The 15,315-nt window shown below is 41.8% G+C and overlaps 1 protein-coding gene across 4 annotated transcripts in view; it reads left to right on the top strand.

Annotated features, from left to right (window-relative positions):
- The window catches only part of LOC131132419 (glutamate receptor 4), a 145,100-nt gene that overhangs the window by 112,479 nt on the left and 17,306 nt on the right, over positions 1-15,315 (top strand). For all 4 annotated transcript variants that reach the window (XM_058078026.2, XM_058078024.2, XM_058078022.2 and 1 more), the window contains exons 10-11: positions 5,432-5,638; positions 10,614-10,987. In XM_058078026.2, coding sequence (XP_057934009.2) covers positions 5,432-5,638; positions 10,614-10,987 — 581 coding nt within the window. The remainder of the gene's footprint in view (positions 1-5,431; positions 5,639-10,613; positions 10,988-15,315) is intronic.

The following is a 15,315-nucleotide window of genomic DNA, read 5'->3' as shown; positions in this document are numbered from 1 at the left end:
TCAGTTTGGAATGAGGCTGTAACATGACAAAATGTAGAAAAAGTGAAGCGCTGTGAATACTTTCCGGATGCACTGTAGCTTACAGCAATCTACGTAATAGAGCAACTGTACTATCTATAGTATTGTATTGTTACTTTACAAGAGTGTTTCTCAAATGTTTGGGCGGGCCCCTGGGGTTATCACTTTCTCTAGGATTTCAATTCAGGGTGGGGCAAAAAAAATCTATCCCTAATTATTAATTATTAGTTAATTTGACCTAGCTAACAATGCACGTCATTGGGACACACCTATTTAGACTATGAAGCCCTCTGGAAAAAAAATCCACTATCCATGTTGTGATCACGCATTAACACGTACACTGATGATAACATGGAATAGTTGCAGTATCTTGTTGTATTTTGATGATTTAAAACACCACGAAACATAATTCCAAGGCAATACCATTGATACACATACGCATGCTAGTTCCACAGCATGTCTGTGTCTTCCACCACAAGACGTGTGCTCCAGTCCTCAGGTAAAAAAAAATGCTGATTGCATCTTGTTGAGTCTTTGTAGCTAAATGGAGAGCTAGATGTCCACTCTTTTGTCTGTGAATGACGCTGGCGAGGCGCGTGCTAGCTGCTACAATAACAATATCGCTGCAGCTTGGTTAATATAGTACAAGTCAGTTATGTAAATAGGGAATTTTACTTGTTTTCTGAGGGCTTTAGCATCAAAATATATATTTCACATGACATCTGATGTTAGCTAGCTTATTTTAACTTGTTTTCTTGCACTAGAATGCACAGAAAAGTGAAATAAATATGTGTTAAATGTAGTTAGAATGTTGTATTCTTGTGTTAAACCATGCCAAAGTTTCAGATAATGAGTTTTGTCTATTTGGAAGTGAGCCCTGAAAGAAGTTTGGGATGGCTCAAAATGCTCCGTTTGAAAAGGCATGGTAAAGGTGGCCCTTTGTGATGTCACAGAGGGGAAGAATTCCTTACATGCTTTATAGTTGGGAAGCAATTTGGGAGTGTAACCAATCACAGCGAAGTGGGAATGCCCGGAGGCGAGCCGTGGTCTGTGCGGGTTATTGTGTGTAGCTGCTCTATAGGAGACCACAACTCAATACAAAGGGTCAAAAAATGAGCATACTAGGTCCCGTTAAGATCCCATCCAAAGTACTGCATGAATAGAAGAGCAGGACTCATTGTTTTCCATGAATACCAAACAATAATACTGTAGTTACTGTAATACTGTAGTATTTCTTTAAAAGTGCCTACGAGTCTTTAAATGGAGGATATTGGATAAGTCAAAGTAAAAAAAAAAGGGGGGGGGGTTGAGTCTAAAAGGTTTCTTTTGTGACAGCTCAGATATCTACACAACTATGCCAACATAAATAACACAAAAAGGGCTTGTTTTACATCAGAATCATTTATTTACTAATATTACACAAACCATTTACAGCTGTGTGCATGCATGTGTTAAAATTTCACGTCATGTGTGGTTTTTCCATTCACATGATCCCTGCCGAGCTCTTATCAAATTAGCTTCTGCAATCTTGTGGCTATTTTTATGGCTCCTGTAACACAAGAAAAAACATTTCCATCAACACACGCAGGAACGGGTTTTATTTATGTCTTATTGTCTCTTATTATGGCCACTATATTGGGTAACAGGGGGGGTAAAGGTGACTATAGGGGTGCTATTTACTGTCTAGAGGACTCTATTAATGTTAAAATCCATATTTAGTAGGTTATAAAAAGGTTGTCTATGCCCTAATTATCGCAAAAACAGATAATATATATGGTGTGAAGTGTTTGCCCCTACCACAAGGACCCAAAAGACCCCACAACAGCATCGAATGAACTGCATGACTCCACCATTTCATTTGGTGTAAAAGTAACACTGCATTTCTGAAAAGGAACATCATAACAACAGTAAAATATGGTGGACAATTTGGAGTGGCCAATTAACCTAGCATGTTTTTGGAATGTGGGAGGAAACCGAAGTACCCGGAGAAAACCCACACATGCACGGGGAGAACATGCAAACTCCACACAGAGATGGCCGAGGGTGGGATTGAACTCGGGTCTCCTAGCTGTGAAGTCTGCACGCTAACTACTCCACCCACCGTGCAGCCCTGCATGACAATTCTATAAAATCCCTCCACAGAGCTGGAAGAGACTCATTGCAAGTTATCACAAATGCTTGATTGCAGTTGTTGCTGCTAAGGGGAGCCCAACCAGTTAAATTACATTACATTACATCTGGAACATTTAAGAAATAAAAATAAGACATCACAAAAGGGGTAAACAGTTTTTCACACCTAACGCATGATGTCGCGCTTAGAAAAGTGGCCTGTGACACATTCTTTATCGTCGTGGAAGCGTAAAAATAAGCGACCCACTTGGCTTTTCTACCAGTTTTTGTTTGACTCATAATGACGATTCATTTTTTTATTTTTACCAAAAATAAGATGTCTTGTCATATTTTCAGGGTTGTCTCATATTTGTGTCATTACGGTAATTGTCTTTGGAAAATGTCTGAATTTGTGCAGCGCGGCGTTGTTTTTGTTTTAGCTCGTAGCTGCCAGCGGTCAACAATGCTGTCGGTATGTAGAAGGACCGCCTCGCCTGACAGAAGTCATTTGTTGGGGGAACACGGAGGCGGGTGGGGGGACGGGGTTCCGCTCCGATGACGCCAGCGATCCAGAACCATCCGCTATCTGGGTTGTCACCCCGTCCGTGCGGACTCTGAGGCCGAGTGCGTCCTCTATTTATTTGTCTGCAGTCGCTCAGTCTGACTGCAGCTCATTTTTCACGTCTTCTCCCCATCAGCTTTGCCTCCCGTTCTGCTTAGTCATGCTTTCCTTTCATTCTGTGCCTCATCCACATTAACATTTTGATGACTTTTTTTTTTTTTGCTAAACCCCCAGAGTGTGCCGAGCGTATCCAGCATGAGGCCATCATGGCGATTACTCATGCGTGGCTTTTTATGTTGGTGGGGGGGGGGGGGGGGTATGGCGCTTTAAAGATGATTCGGGGCTGCCTTCACACTTGTCACGTTGGCGCGGGTTAAAGCACGGGTGTCCAAATTGTTGGGACCGGCCCCTGTACAGGGCTCCCCAGCTGTGAAATGAGTCTATGGGGTCTCAAGGACAGTTTACAATTTGATTCAAACACATTTAAGGTGATTGCAATGCCAGCACTGGAGAGAGCGATTAGCCAAGTCCAATTAATCTCCAAAGAACAAGACTGTCCGTTTTCTTGTTTGTTGCATGGTTAATAAAACGGTCATGAAATGACAGAATTTTTGGAGAAGTTTTTATTCTAGAATGCGGTATATCTCCTTCACTTTGACATTGTGATATTTCTACTTTCTTCATAAAAAATCTTATCATAATATCATGATTTTACTCCCACAATATTTTCAGTTTATTTCCATAATGTTATTTTCCCCACGCTAATAAAATTGTTATTTTTCCTGATCACTTTATTGTCCTAAAATGTTCTCTTAATATTTTGTCTTTTCTCTTAAAATTTGTGAAAATGCAGATGTTTTTTTGTTTTCAAATATTTTCAACTTTCTTCTGATAAATTGTCTTCTCATAATTGTGACAATATTTCCATAATAATAATAATAATAATATTTTCCATAATATTTTGACATTATATAATATTTCCCAATATTTTTCATAATATTATAACTTGTAAAAGCACATTTGAAAACATATTTCAGTGTTTTACATTTTTTCTCTCAACATTCTCATAAGATTGCAACTTTTTGTCATGAAACTACAACCCTTTGGCTAACTATTTTGGCTTTAATCTTGTAAAATTACTACTGTATTGTTTTTTATTAAATTGTATTTTTAGAATCTGCTGTGGACTAACAAAAAAAGCTCTTTGGGAACCGTGGAACTGTTGAAGGAACCGTTAAAGGAACCGGGGATTTGCTCTGCTAGCACTGTTCGTTTGATCAAGTGGGAACGCGATTGCGGCACCAAACAAGTGGGGCAAGACCACTTAAGAGATTGCGTGATCAACAGGCGGGTTCGTGCGGTGATGCAGACTCTGCATGGATCTGTCACGATGAAGAGAGCCAGAATGCAAAGCTCTCAAATGGCCAATGGATCTACGTTCCAACCCTCACTTATGGTCATAAGCTTTGGTCGTGGCTGATAGGACAAGATTGAAATTATTTTTTTACGTCGGGTAGGTGGGAAGCACTGTCATCTGTGGGAAACTAGTAGAACCACCAGATGAAAGGGCTTGGGCATCAAGTCAGGGGAAGACCTAGGACACGTTGAAGGGACTATGTCACTCAACTTGGCTGGAAACGAGAGGAGATGGACGAGATGGATGAAGAAGTCTCTGCTAGGCTGCTGCCCCCGCAACTTGACCTTGGATAAGAGGACGAAGATGGATGGATGGATGAATGAATGGATGGGTGGATGGATATGGATGAATGGGTGGGTGGGTTGGTGGGTGGATGGATGGATGATTGGATGGGTGGATGGATGAATTAATGAATGAATGGGTGGGTGGATGGATGATGGATGGATGATGGATGGATTATGGATGAATGAGTGGATGGATGATGGATGGATGAATGGGTGGATGGATGGGTGATTGGGTGGATGGATGGGTGAGTGGGTGGATGGATGAATGGGTGGATGGATGAATGGGTGGATGGATGAATGGGTGATTGGGTGGATGGATGAATGTATGGGTGGATGGATGGGTGAGTGGGTGGGTGGATGAATGGGTGGATGGATGATTGGATGGGTGGATGGATGAATGAATGAATGGGTGAATGGATGGATTATGGATGAATGAGTGGATGGATGGCTGGATGGATATGACTGGGTGGGTGGATGGATGAATGAGTGAATGAATGGGTGGAGGGGTGAATGGATGGGTGAGTGGGTGGATGAATGAATGGATGGGTGATTGGGTGGATGGATGGACGGACGGATGGATGGACAGGTTACGCTGTTGGTGATATTTAAGCTGGTAAATATTGCAAAGTGTAAAAATAAGCTTCGTATTCAACACAGCAGATGGCCTTTTGGTTTGGAATATTAGATACGTCTCGTTGTATGTCAAGATTGCAGCCTTTGGTCCCGTGAATAAAATACCAGCGTGAACGCCAAGCCAGCTGCACCAAAGTTCGCACTTTTGCAATGTTAGCATTTTGGTACAAGCGAAAGTAGCAAACCAAACAAAAGTAGAAAGTAGCAAACCACAAGTGTGAACATCCTTAAAGACTCTTTGATCTCTTTCTTCATTTCTGTATGGTCACTGATGGCTGTCATGGAAAACAAATGATATTCCTGTCCAGTTTCCCTCAACTGGATGCATTTTTCCGTTGTCCCTTTTGTTTGTCTGCATTGTTTTGACGGTATGGTTCACTGGTTGTGCCCCGCCCCCCCTTTGTGTAGGAGGGTCCCTATGTGATGCTTAAGAAGAACTGGGAGATGTACGAGGGCAACGACCAATACGAGGGATACTGCGTGGACCTGGCCTCTGAGATCGCCAAACACATCGGCATCAAGTACAAGATCTCCATCGTCCCTGATGGCAAGTACGGCGCCCGGGACCCAGAGACGAAGATTTGGAACGGCATGGTCGGGGAGCTGGTGTACGGGGTAAGAGGTCTTCCTTTTTTTAGGGTTTTGGATGTTTGGTTGTGGGGGACACATTATGGACCATTTATTTGGGTCTCTGGCGTGCCTGAGCGGAATTCCGAGTACTAAATAATTTTGATGAAAATACATCTTTCAGCAGGAACAAGCAGAGAGCAGTGATGTGATGTCATTATGCAGTCATCCCTCACACAACAACATCATGTTAAATATTGTATTTTATTTTGTATTGTATTTTGAAGGTCGCACACAGGAAGTTAAGCTATCACAGTCGCATCTAGAACCAATTAATAAACAAAGGAGTACTGCCCCCACATATGACTTGGAATGGATGGATGGGTTGATGGATGGATGGATGATAGGTGGATGAATTGGTGGGTGGATGGATGGATGAATTGGTGGGTGGATGGATGAATGAATGGGTAGATGGATGGATGAATTGGTGGGTGGATGGATGAATGAATGGGTAGATGGATGGATGAATTAATGGCTGGATGAATGAATGCGTGGATGGATGGATGCACGGACAGACTGGTGGATGGAAGGATGAATGGGTGAGTGGTTGGATGGATGAATTGATGGATGGAAGAATGAATGGGTGGATGGATGGATGTGTGGGTGATGGTTGGATGGATGGATGGGTGGGTGGGTGGATGGATGAGTGGGTGATGGATGGATGGGTGGGTGGATGGATGAATGAGTGGGTGATGGATGGATGAATGGGTGGGTGATGAATGGATGAATGAATGAATGGGTGGGTGGATGGATGGATGAATGGGTGGATGGGTGAGTGGGTGGATGGGTGGGTGATGGATGGATGAATGAATAGTGGATGGATGGGTGGGTGATGGATGGATGAATGAATGGTGGATGGGTGAGTGGGTGGTTGGATGGATGAATGGGTGGATGGATGGATGGTTGATTACTGCCCCCACATATGACTTGGAAGTGTCTATTCTTCCCCCACGGAACCACCATCACACAGGGTATCCGAGGGATCTTAAAACGTATTACAAAGTCTAAAATCCAATAATTGAATGTTTTAAAATGTCTAAAAAATCTCATCAAGTGTCTTAAGTGTGGTTTGGAAATGTATTCAAATTGTATTAGCATTACTTCATTTCAAATATCAATATTCAGTCTCTGAGTTTCTTTCATGTTTGTTAGGATTTTTTTTGCTAGTGTGGACGTGAAATGGGTCCTGAATTGGATTCATTATGGTGTTAAAATTGGATTTGAAAATGCATAATAATAATCATATTGATAACATTTTTAGATAATAATGATAACAACAGCTTATCTTAACGCTTTGCCTTTTAGCACCGTGTTCGACTGCAATATTAACTTCTATCATAGGATCGTTTAAAAATAATAATATAATAATGAGTCACTGTTTTTAGCTCTGCTAAAGTAGCAGTTAGCTTGATACGCTTTTGAATGGCACCATTCACGAGGCTGCACAATCAGACAATATACCGTATTTTCTGGACTACAAGTCGCTCTGGAGTATAAGTCGCACAAGGCCAGAAATGCATAATAAGGTAGAAAAAAACATGTATAAGTCGCATTTTTTGCAGGTAATTTATTCTACCAATAAAAGAATAGAGAACAGGCGGAATAGGTGTAAGATATGCTAACACAATGCTTATTCAGCTACACCAAAAATAAACATGAACAGAAAAGGTGTCCAGTGTTTATGTAACATAGTTTTTTCATTTATAAGTCGCTCTGGGGTATAAGTAGCAGGAACAGCCAACCTATGAAAAAAAGTGCGGCGTATAGTCCGGAAAAGACGGTAATTGTTTAAAAACAAAGAATTGACTCAGCGCTGAGTGATGAGCACAAACAGCAATGGAATGGCTACAGTCCTTTCAATCACTGGAAGGCCATCTGACCGTTTGATCACGGTAGCCATGGCGACGAAGGAGGAATGACAACAAGTGTTCCTCCGTGTTGCGTATTGTTGGACGCACATGCGTACGCAACCATGAACTCTGTATCCAAGGGTTCCATACAGATACACAACATGTTTCCTTTAACAAGCAGTGTTTTTTCTCCCAGACAGGCAGTCTTTAATTACATGCTGTCACTCAACACATAATGACATTTAACTCTCCAGTGAAAACGTTGAAAAGCTGATTTTTAGCTGCTGAATGCTGAAAATGTCCTCATTGTTTTGTCACGCGCGCTGCAAAAACGTTGATTCAGCCGAGATGAAATAGAACAATGTGAGAAATCAGTCATTCCGTGCATTATGTTTCATATTCATGCCAGTTTAGGCGGTTCTCAAAAGAAAATGTGCTTTAAAGGACCCAAACAGTGTGAATAATTGAAAGCGTGATTAGCAAACATGTTCTTACTTTGTTCTGCTGACTTTCTTCTACTCTGCAGTCGGAGAGCGTCCTCGCTTTTGTGATGAGCTAATTGGCATTTTCACAAAGTGGCATTTTTCTCACCCTCTCGCGCCTCTTAGCTGATGGCACTGAGTCACGGTGAAGTTGACCACGGCGTCCCAGGGAGCCGTCTCCGGCGTGTCAAGCGGCCCCATGGCATGCTATAGACGTATATATATATATATATACTATATATATATATATATATAGACATATAATAGATTTTTCAAAATTTCATCATTTTCTGTCAGGCATTGACACGGTCATGCCCTCCTGATGGCTGCATAAACAAGGCCCCTCTTAGCGTGCCATTGCTGAGGTTAGACGCAGTAAGACAGTCATTCCACATTTTTGGAGCGTTACAGAACAAAAAAAGTGGTAGACTGCAAAGAATGACCTGCACTCAGCCAGAGGATCCGATTGGCTGTCGGTCAATACACAGGGTTCTAGACCCAAATGAAGGGTAACAACCATCAGACGGCATCTGCGGGAAAAGGGTTTCAAAAAGAAAAAACAAATCGAAAGACAAGCTGCCCGTTTTGACTTTGCCAGGGAGCATCGAACATGGGACATTGACAAGTGGAATAAAGTTTTACTCTAATGTGAAAATTTTTTACCTTGGCGATCTATATGGCTTCCAACGTTACTGGCATGACAAGAAGATGTTTTCTACCCGGCATGGTGGGGGGTCCATCGTGATCTGGGGTGTTTTGTCAGTCAGTGTAACACTGGAGCTTCAGGTGGTGCGGGGTTGTCAAACGGTGACCCCGCAAATTTTGCAGCAGGCATCCCTCACAACTCTCACTGTGGTTTGCTGGAGTCCCAAACTAAAGAAATGGCTTTATAATATTTTCCACACTGATAGATCTCAATTAATCTCAGTTATGTTTTAACAGGGGGGCAATCACTTCTTCACAGAGGTCATGTCGCTTTGGATTTTTTTTCTCACTTTCTTGGGCATCACTTGTCGCCCTCAGTGGCATCTTCACACACCACGGTTTCTGTCTATTGGTACACATGACCCAACCTCACAATGCATTTTCTCAGCCAAGTGGGCAGAGCTGCTACAAAATGAAGCAGCGCCATTAACGTCGGCTCGCACACTGAGATGCCGCAAGCATCCGAAGAGCACAAATGAATTGTGTAATGGAAGTCCCGGCCAGCAGCAGTTTGAGGAGGTCTGAGGGTCCTCGAGGAAGGAAGGAAGATTTACTTCCACTCTGGATTTTTTACAGTGGCTCCATAAAACCAACGCGTCTCGTTAAGGACGGCTCATCCATTGCGCAAATGAAGTTGCAAGCTTTTCTTTCTGTTTTGCTCTTCGATCGTCTGCGTTATTAACTCCGGGTCATTTCAGTGTCAACGGGAATTACGACAACAATTAGTCGCTCTTGTCCTTGTCCGAAAAGGCAGGGACGGGACCAAAGCGCTAAACAGTGTTCTTTAGTGACCTTGTAATGTAAAGCAGTGTGGACCAGCATGTGCAACGTTGCCATGTTCCCACTGTTGAATTTTTACACAAAAATATATGATTTGGCGAGTACCAAAAATTGTATCTCAGCTTTGTCATATTGGTGAAAAAGCCTATTATTTATATAAACGTGACTATTTGTCCTTTTTTTACTTTATAAATAATCTTTGTCAATTTTATTTTTTTAATATTTTGGCTTTATTACGATAATTTATACATTCATTCATTTTCTACCGCTTTTTCTTCACGAGGGTCGCGGGGTTGCTGGAGCCTATCCCAGCTGTCTTCGGGCGAGAGGCGGGGTACACCCTGGACTGGTGGACATGCAAACTCCACACAGAGATGGCCGAGGGTGGAATTGAACCCTGGTCTCCAAGCTGTGAGGTCTGCGCGCTAACCACTCTCTACCATGCAGCCTTATGACAACATTATTATCTTAAAATTACTATATATAATTAAAAAATTGAGCCGATTGGTTATCCAGGGTCCAGGGTGTACCCCGCCTCCCGCCTGAAGACAGCTGGGATAGGCTCCAGCAACTCCCACGACCCTCGTGAGCAAAAGTGGTAGAAAATGAATGAATTAAAATTTTTTTTAATAATAAATAATTTAAATAGTAATAAAAACTTTTTTTCGTTAATATTTTCACTTTATTCTCATAAAAATAAAGTTTTTTTTTGGTTTCTTGTGAAATTATATTTTTTGAATTCTGTGATCAAATGAAAAAACAGCCCCCATTGAACCACCCGTGGTTCTCGTACCACGATCTGAGCATCAGTGCTATAGAAGACGGATGGTGTGTTTGAGGACCCGGACGCCGTCTGCTGAGTGTTTTCTGTTGTCTTCTGCCAAGAAGAACTTTCAATCCCTTGGTCTTGATTGTCAATGGGTCACAACAACAAAACGTGAAATACTTGTCATCCATATGAAGCTGTTTATGGCCCAGCAGAGCCGACAAGGTCAGCAATGCTGCCATTAGTCTCCAAAAGTGTCTCCTCTGCGGATTTTCAGTTCTGCCTCCCTGCGCTGTAAAGACATTCTTTCTTTCCCTGATGATTCCAGCGAAGCTCCTTTGTGCTAACTTGACTTATTTTTCTATTCTAACGTTCCACAGAAAGCGGAAATCGCTGTGGCCCCTTTGACAATCACGTTGGTCCGGGAAGAGGTGATTGACTTCTCCAAGCCCTTCATGTCGTTGGGCATCTCCATCATGATCAAGAAGCCCCAGAAATCCAAACCGGGCGTCTTCTCCTTCCTGGACCCGTTGGCCTACGAGATCTGGATGTGCATCGTGTTCGCCTACATCGGCGTGAGCGTGGTGCTCTTCCTGGTCAGCCGCTTCAGCCCGTACGAGTGGCACACCGAGGAGCCCGAGGAGGGCACCGACGGTCCGCCAAGCGACCAGCCCCCCAATGAGTTTGGCATCTTCAACTCGCTCTGGTTCTCCCTGGGCGCCTTCATGCAGCAGGGCTGCGACATCTCTCCCAGGTAGGAAACGCCAATCGGGAAGACCTGGGTTCGATTCTCTGCTTGGTTATCTCTGTGTGGAGTTTGCATGTTTTCTCCGGGTACTCCGGTTTCCTCCCACATTCCAAAAACATGCTAGGTTAATTGGCCACTCCAAATTGTGGGTGGGAATGGTTGCTTGTCTATTTGTGCCCTGTGATTGGCTGGCGATAAGCGGTATAGAAAACGGATGGATGGGTGGGTTGTTAGCACAGTGGAACCTCGGTTTTCGTGCGCCCCGGTTGTGTCAGATTTGGGTTTTGACAAAAATATCGGCCCAAATACAGTATGTCCCTGTTTTGTTACATGCGCCTCACAAGCTATTGGAGTGCCTCATGGAAGCCTGGTTTCTGAGTTGGGACACTATAGACAGATCCCGGCTAGGGAACGCTTGAATCATCGTTATGACGTGTGTTTGGTTTATTTCAGGGCTGTTCAAGGTTTTTTCCTGCAAGGGCCACATAGTGAAAAATGATATTGATATTTTGTTAAGCAACATATGTCGATATACACACATGTAGTTCTATATATTTAAGGAAAAACTGCATCTCAGTTTTAGTGAAATAAGGGCAAAATTTGCCCATTTTGGCATTTTTTAAATAATTTTCCAACTATTTCAACTTTCTTCTGAAAAAATCTCTGTAAACATTCTTTTTTTATACTATGACTTTATTTTATAATATTATATTTATATTTATATTTATATTTATATTTATATTTATATTTATATTTATATTTATATTTATATTTATATTTATATTTATATTTATATTTATATTTATATTTATATTTATATTTATATTTATATTTATATTTATATTTATATTTATATTTATATTTATATTTATATTTATATTTTATTTATTTTAATACTATGATTTTATTCCTATAATTCTGACAATATTCCCATACTATTATAACTTTTTACCCAACCTCATTTTTCTAAATTTAATTTTATTACGTTTTTTTCTCTGACTTTTTTAAAATATCATTTTATTCTTGAATATTTCTACTCTGTTCTCCTAAAATGACACAATTGTTCCAAATATTACAAATTTATTTTTGCAACATTGCAAAAAACAACCCAGCCCTTTAAATGGTCCCCGGTTTACACTTTGGAAACTTTTGACAGAACGTGCACAGAACCTCCTCTTTATCACACTGGTCACTAAGTGTCAGTGATGTTACTGTAATGTTGAGTGAGACACACAAGCACCAGATTTAATTGCCGCAACAACAGACTTTTATTGCAGGTTGGAATGATCTCACTGCAGGCACAATAATCCCTAACACAGGCTACGTCGGACATTCAGAGAAAGGTGTTAGCTTGCTTACAGGTTAAGTCAAATTTGTGAATAAGCGCCGGGTTCAAATTGTAGCTGTAGGCAATCGTCTGTAATTTTTTTAATGAACTCCACAAGCTGTTAATGAAGTATCAGGCATATTTCTCTATTCAATGCTGGATTTTAATGACCTCTTGGCAACACAGACAGCACATATGCAACTTGTAAGTGGCATGCGTTCATTTGAGGTTTTTTTAATGATGTTTTGTTGCCATCTGTTGATATTCTACTTCATCAGATCACCAATTAATTGCAGTGCAATGAGGCCAAATAAGAACATCAGTGTGTGTGTGAGGCAGGAAAATCAGTGGCATCGAACATGTTGAAAACAGAGTATCATGCACACGATTTACAAACAGGGGAAAAAAGCAGCAATTTATTTATTTCAAATGGGAAAAGACAGAAAGGCCCCTTGGATGACGAACATTAATGTAAAAGTAATCGAAACAAACTCAACCATATTTACTATTTATTTGATTTTGCTGGGTTACAAAAACAGTAGATTCTTGTCAACATAAGTCATTTATCTCATTCTGCCTGATAAAAGAGTTAGCCCCGTTGTTGCTTATGTTGGGTTAGTTGGCAGCAGTTAGCATAGCGGAGATCCTCGTCTCACGACTAAAGTCATTTGTGTCACCATCGGCTGAAACGGTATCAGTTGCCAAAACGACAACAAAAAAGACACCCCTACCTTATTAATATCAGCATGAAATGACAATACTCTTTTGCACTAAAGTCTTCTTCTTCTTCCGTGTAGAAGAAGAAAGAGACGTGGCGGCCCGGCGGTACAGTGAAAGTGGTGTCGGGGGCCTAAATAAATGAGAAGGTGCTTGTCTGCCCCCCAGGGTGACACCTGGGGGCGAATGCTGCACTCTAACTTATTCATGGCACGCAAACTGGTGCAACACATCTCTCCATTATCCGCCTGAACGCCAACGTCAGCCAGCTCGCTCGTATCACACAGGACACTTTCGCAGTAGAAATACAAAATACTGTGTCACCGTCTCGAGGCTTGTCGAGTTCTCGTCTATAATTACGACAGCAAATAAATAAGTAAATGCAAATGAAAATCTTTGGGCATCTGGAGGTGCTCGATGAAAGCATGCCCAATTAGCGTTTGTTCAAAGCAGGAAACGGAGGATTGCCTCGCCACATTCAAGCGAAACAAGACAACCATCCAATCACAGCCTCTCGCCGCGCCACAAAAGAATCAAATAGTGTGACGCAGGACCGACTTAGCGCTGATGGAGGCAAAAACAGAAAACAGCTGCGTGGCGTTTCGGCTGGATGTTAAAAAAGCTAACCGTCGTTGGATCGGGGAATAACGGGAGTCCCATTGATCACGGCTATTTTAATGAACTGACCTGACACGTCTTCACAAAGCCTTCACAGGTATTCTTATTTCTGTTTGAAATCAATGCAATCATTCATTCATTTTTTACTTACAAATACGGGGGTGCTGGAGCCTATCCCAGCTGTCTTGGGGCGAGAGGCAGGGTACACCCTGGACTGGTGGCCAGCCAATCACAGGGCACATATAGACAAACAACCATTCACACTCACATTCATACCTATGGATAATTTGGAGTGGCCAATTAACCTAGCATGTTTTTGGAATGTGGGAGGAAACCGGAGTACCCGGAGAAAACCCACGCATGCACGGGGAGGACATGCAAACTCCACACAGAGATGGCCGAGGGTGGGATTGAACCCTGGTCTCCTAGCTGTGAGGATAATGACTACGCTTATGATAACGACTACGCAATGATAACGCTTAATGAGGATAAGCGGTATAGAAAATGGATGGATGGATGGAAAAATTGGATTTGGGTGGCGTCAGTTTTAGTTAGAGTCGCATCTTCTGGAAGGGATTAAAGATGCTAACCGCCGTACTGCCAAAAACACAGCTCAAAGATCTTCTATGGACAGATGCACTCTGCCGTGTTTAAGGTCTGACCAGTCAAAGATCCTCGACATGACTCTGAATGTGAAAGGCCAAGTCCTGGTCACTGTGGGATTTATAGTCCATTAAAAGTCTATTGTGTCTCTGTTCTATTCAAGCTCCCCTTCTTTAGCCCGTTTCCACAGAGACGTTACCATCAGAGGCCTGCAGGATATTAATCAGTGAATTAATAATTACGGAGGGACTTGAGGGAGCGTAAGAAGGCATTAACGCTTCTTCGGAGCACGAAAGAGGTTGTGTTTTTTTTTCTAATTTCCTAAAATGAGCCCAAATACAGTGAATACAGCCCAAACAGAAAGATGAGGGTGTTTTGTTATCAATGGCTGACTGATTCAAACAGTGTTTTGTTTTTAATCTCCATTCCAAATCGCTACTTGACAGGATTATCTACCCAATCAAATGCCGTTAAGCTGCATTGTTCCTGCTGCTCGCCTCTTTTATAGAGTTTATGAAATAAAACAATTAAAAATGTTCTCGGGCGTAATTAAAAACATCAATGGAAATGATCGGTTCGATACGTAATAAATGATTCTATATTATCACAATAACCTTCAAGGTCATGAAAGCAGGTTAGTAAAGTGACAGCAAGCTAAAAGGCAAACCCTCCAAACAGAACCGGAGGTGGTGTGTTTGAATGTCTACAACAGCGGTAATAGCAGTAGACGACCACGATGTAGCCAACCTTGCCTCTCTCATTGTTTATGATGTGCCATAAAAGCGTTATAATGAAACATTTCTCCGATACAGTCGCCCCTCGTTTATGGCGGTGAACTGGTTCCAGACCCGACTGCAATAAGTTAATTTCTGCAAAGTAAGAGTCAATTTTAATAAACAGAATATTTTCATGGTTAGAGCATAGAAAACCTTTAGGACCTCTAAATCCGGGTTTTACCATTAATAGCACCCCTACAGTCACTTTAGTATCCTATTTTTCCTGGTTTATAGCTCACAGGCTGCGGTATCACTGTGGGGACATAGTTAGCATAGCTAACAAGCTAACTAGT

Source organism: Doryrhamphus excisus, linkage group LG1 (assembly GCF_037039965.1).
Source record: "Doryrhamphus excisus strain RoL-2023G ecotype Guam linkage group LG1, RoL_Dexc_Guam_v1.1, whole genome shotgun sequence".
NCBI lineage: Eukaryota > Metazoa > Chordata > Actinopteri > Syngnathiformes > Syngnathidae > Doryrhamphus > Doryrhamphus excisus.
Note: the sequence above shows the minus strand (reverse complement) of the source record. Positions and strands in the feature narration are given on the sequence as shown.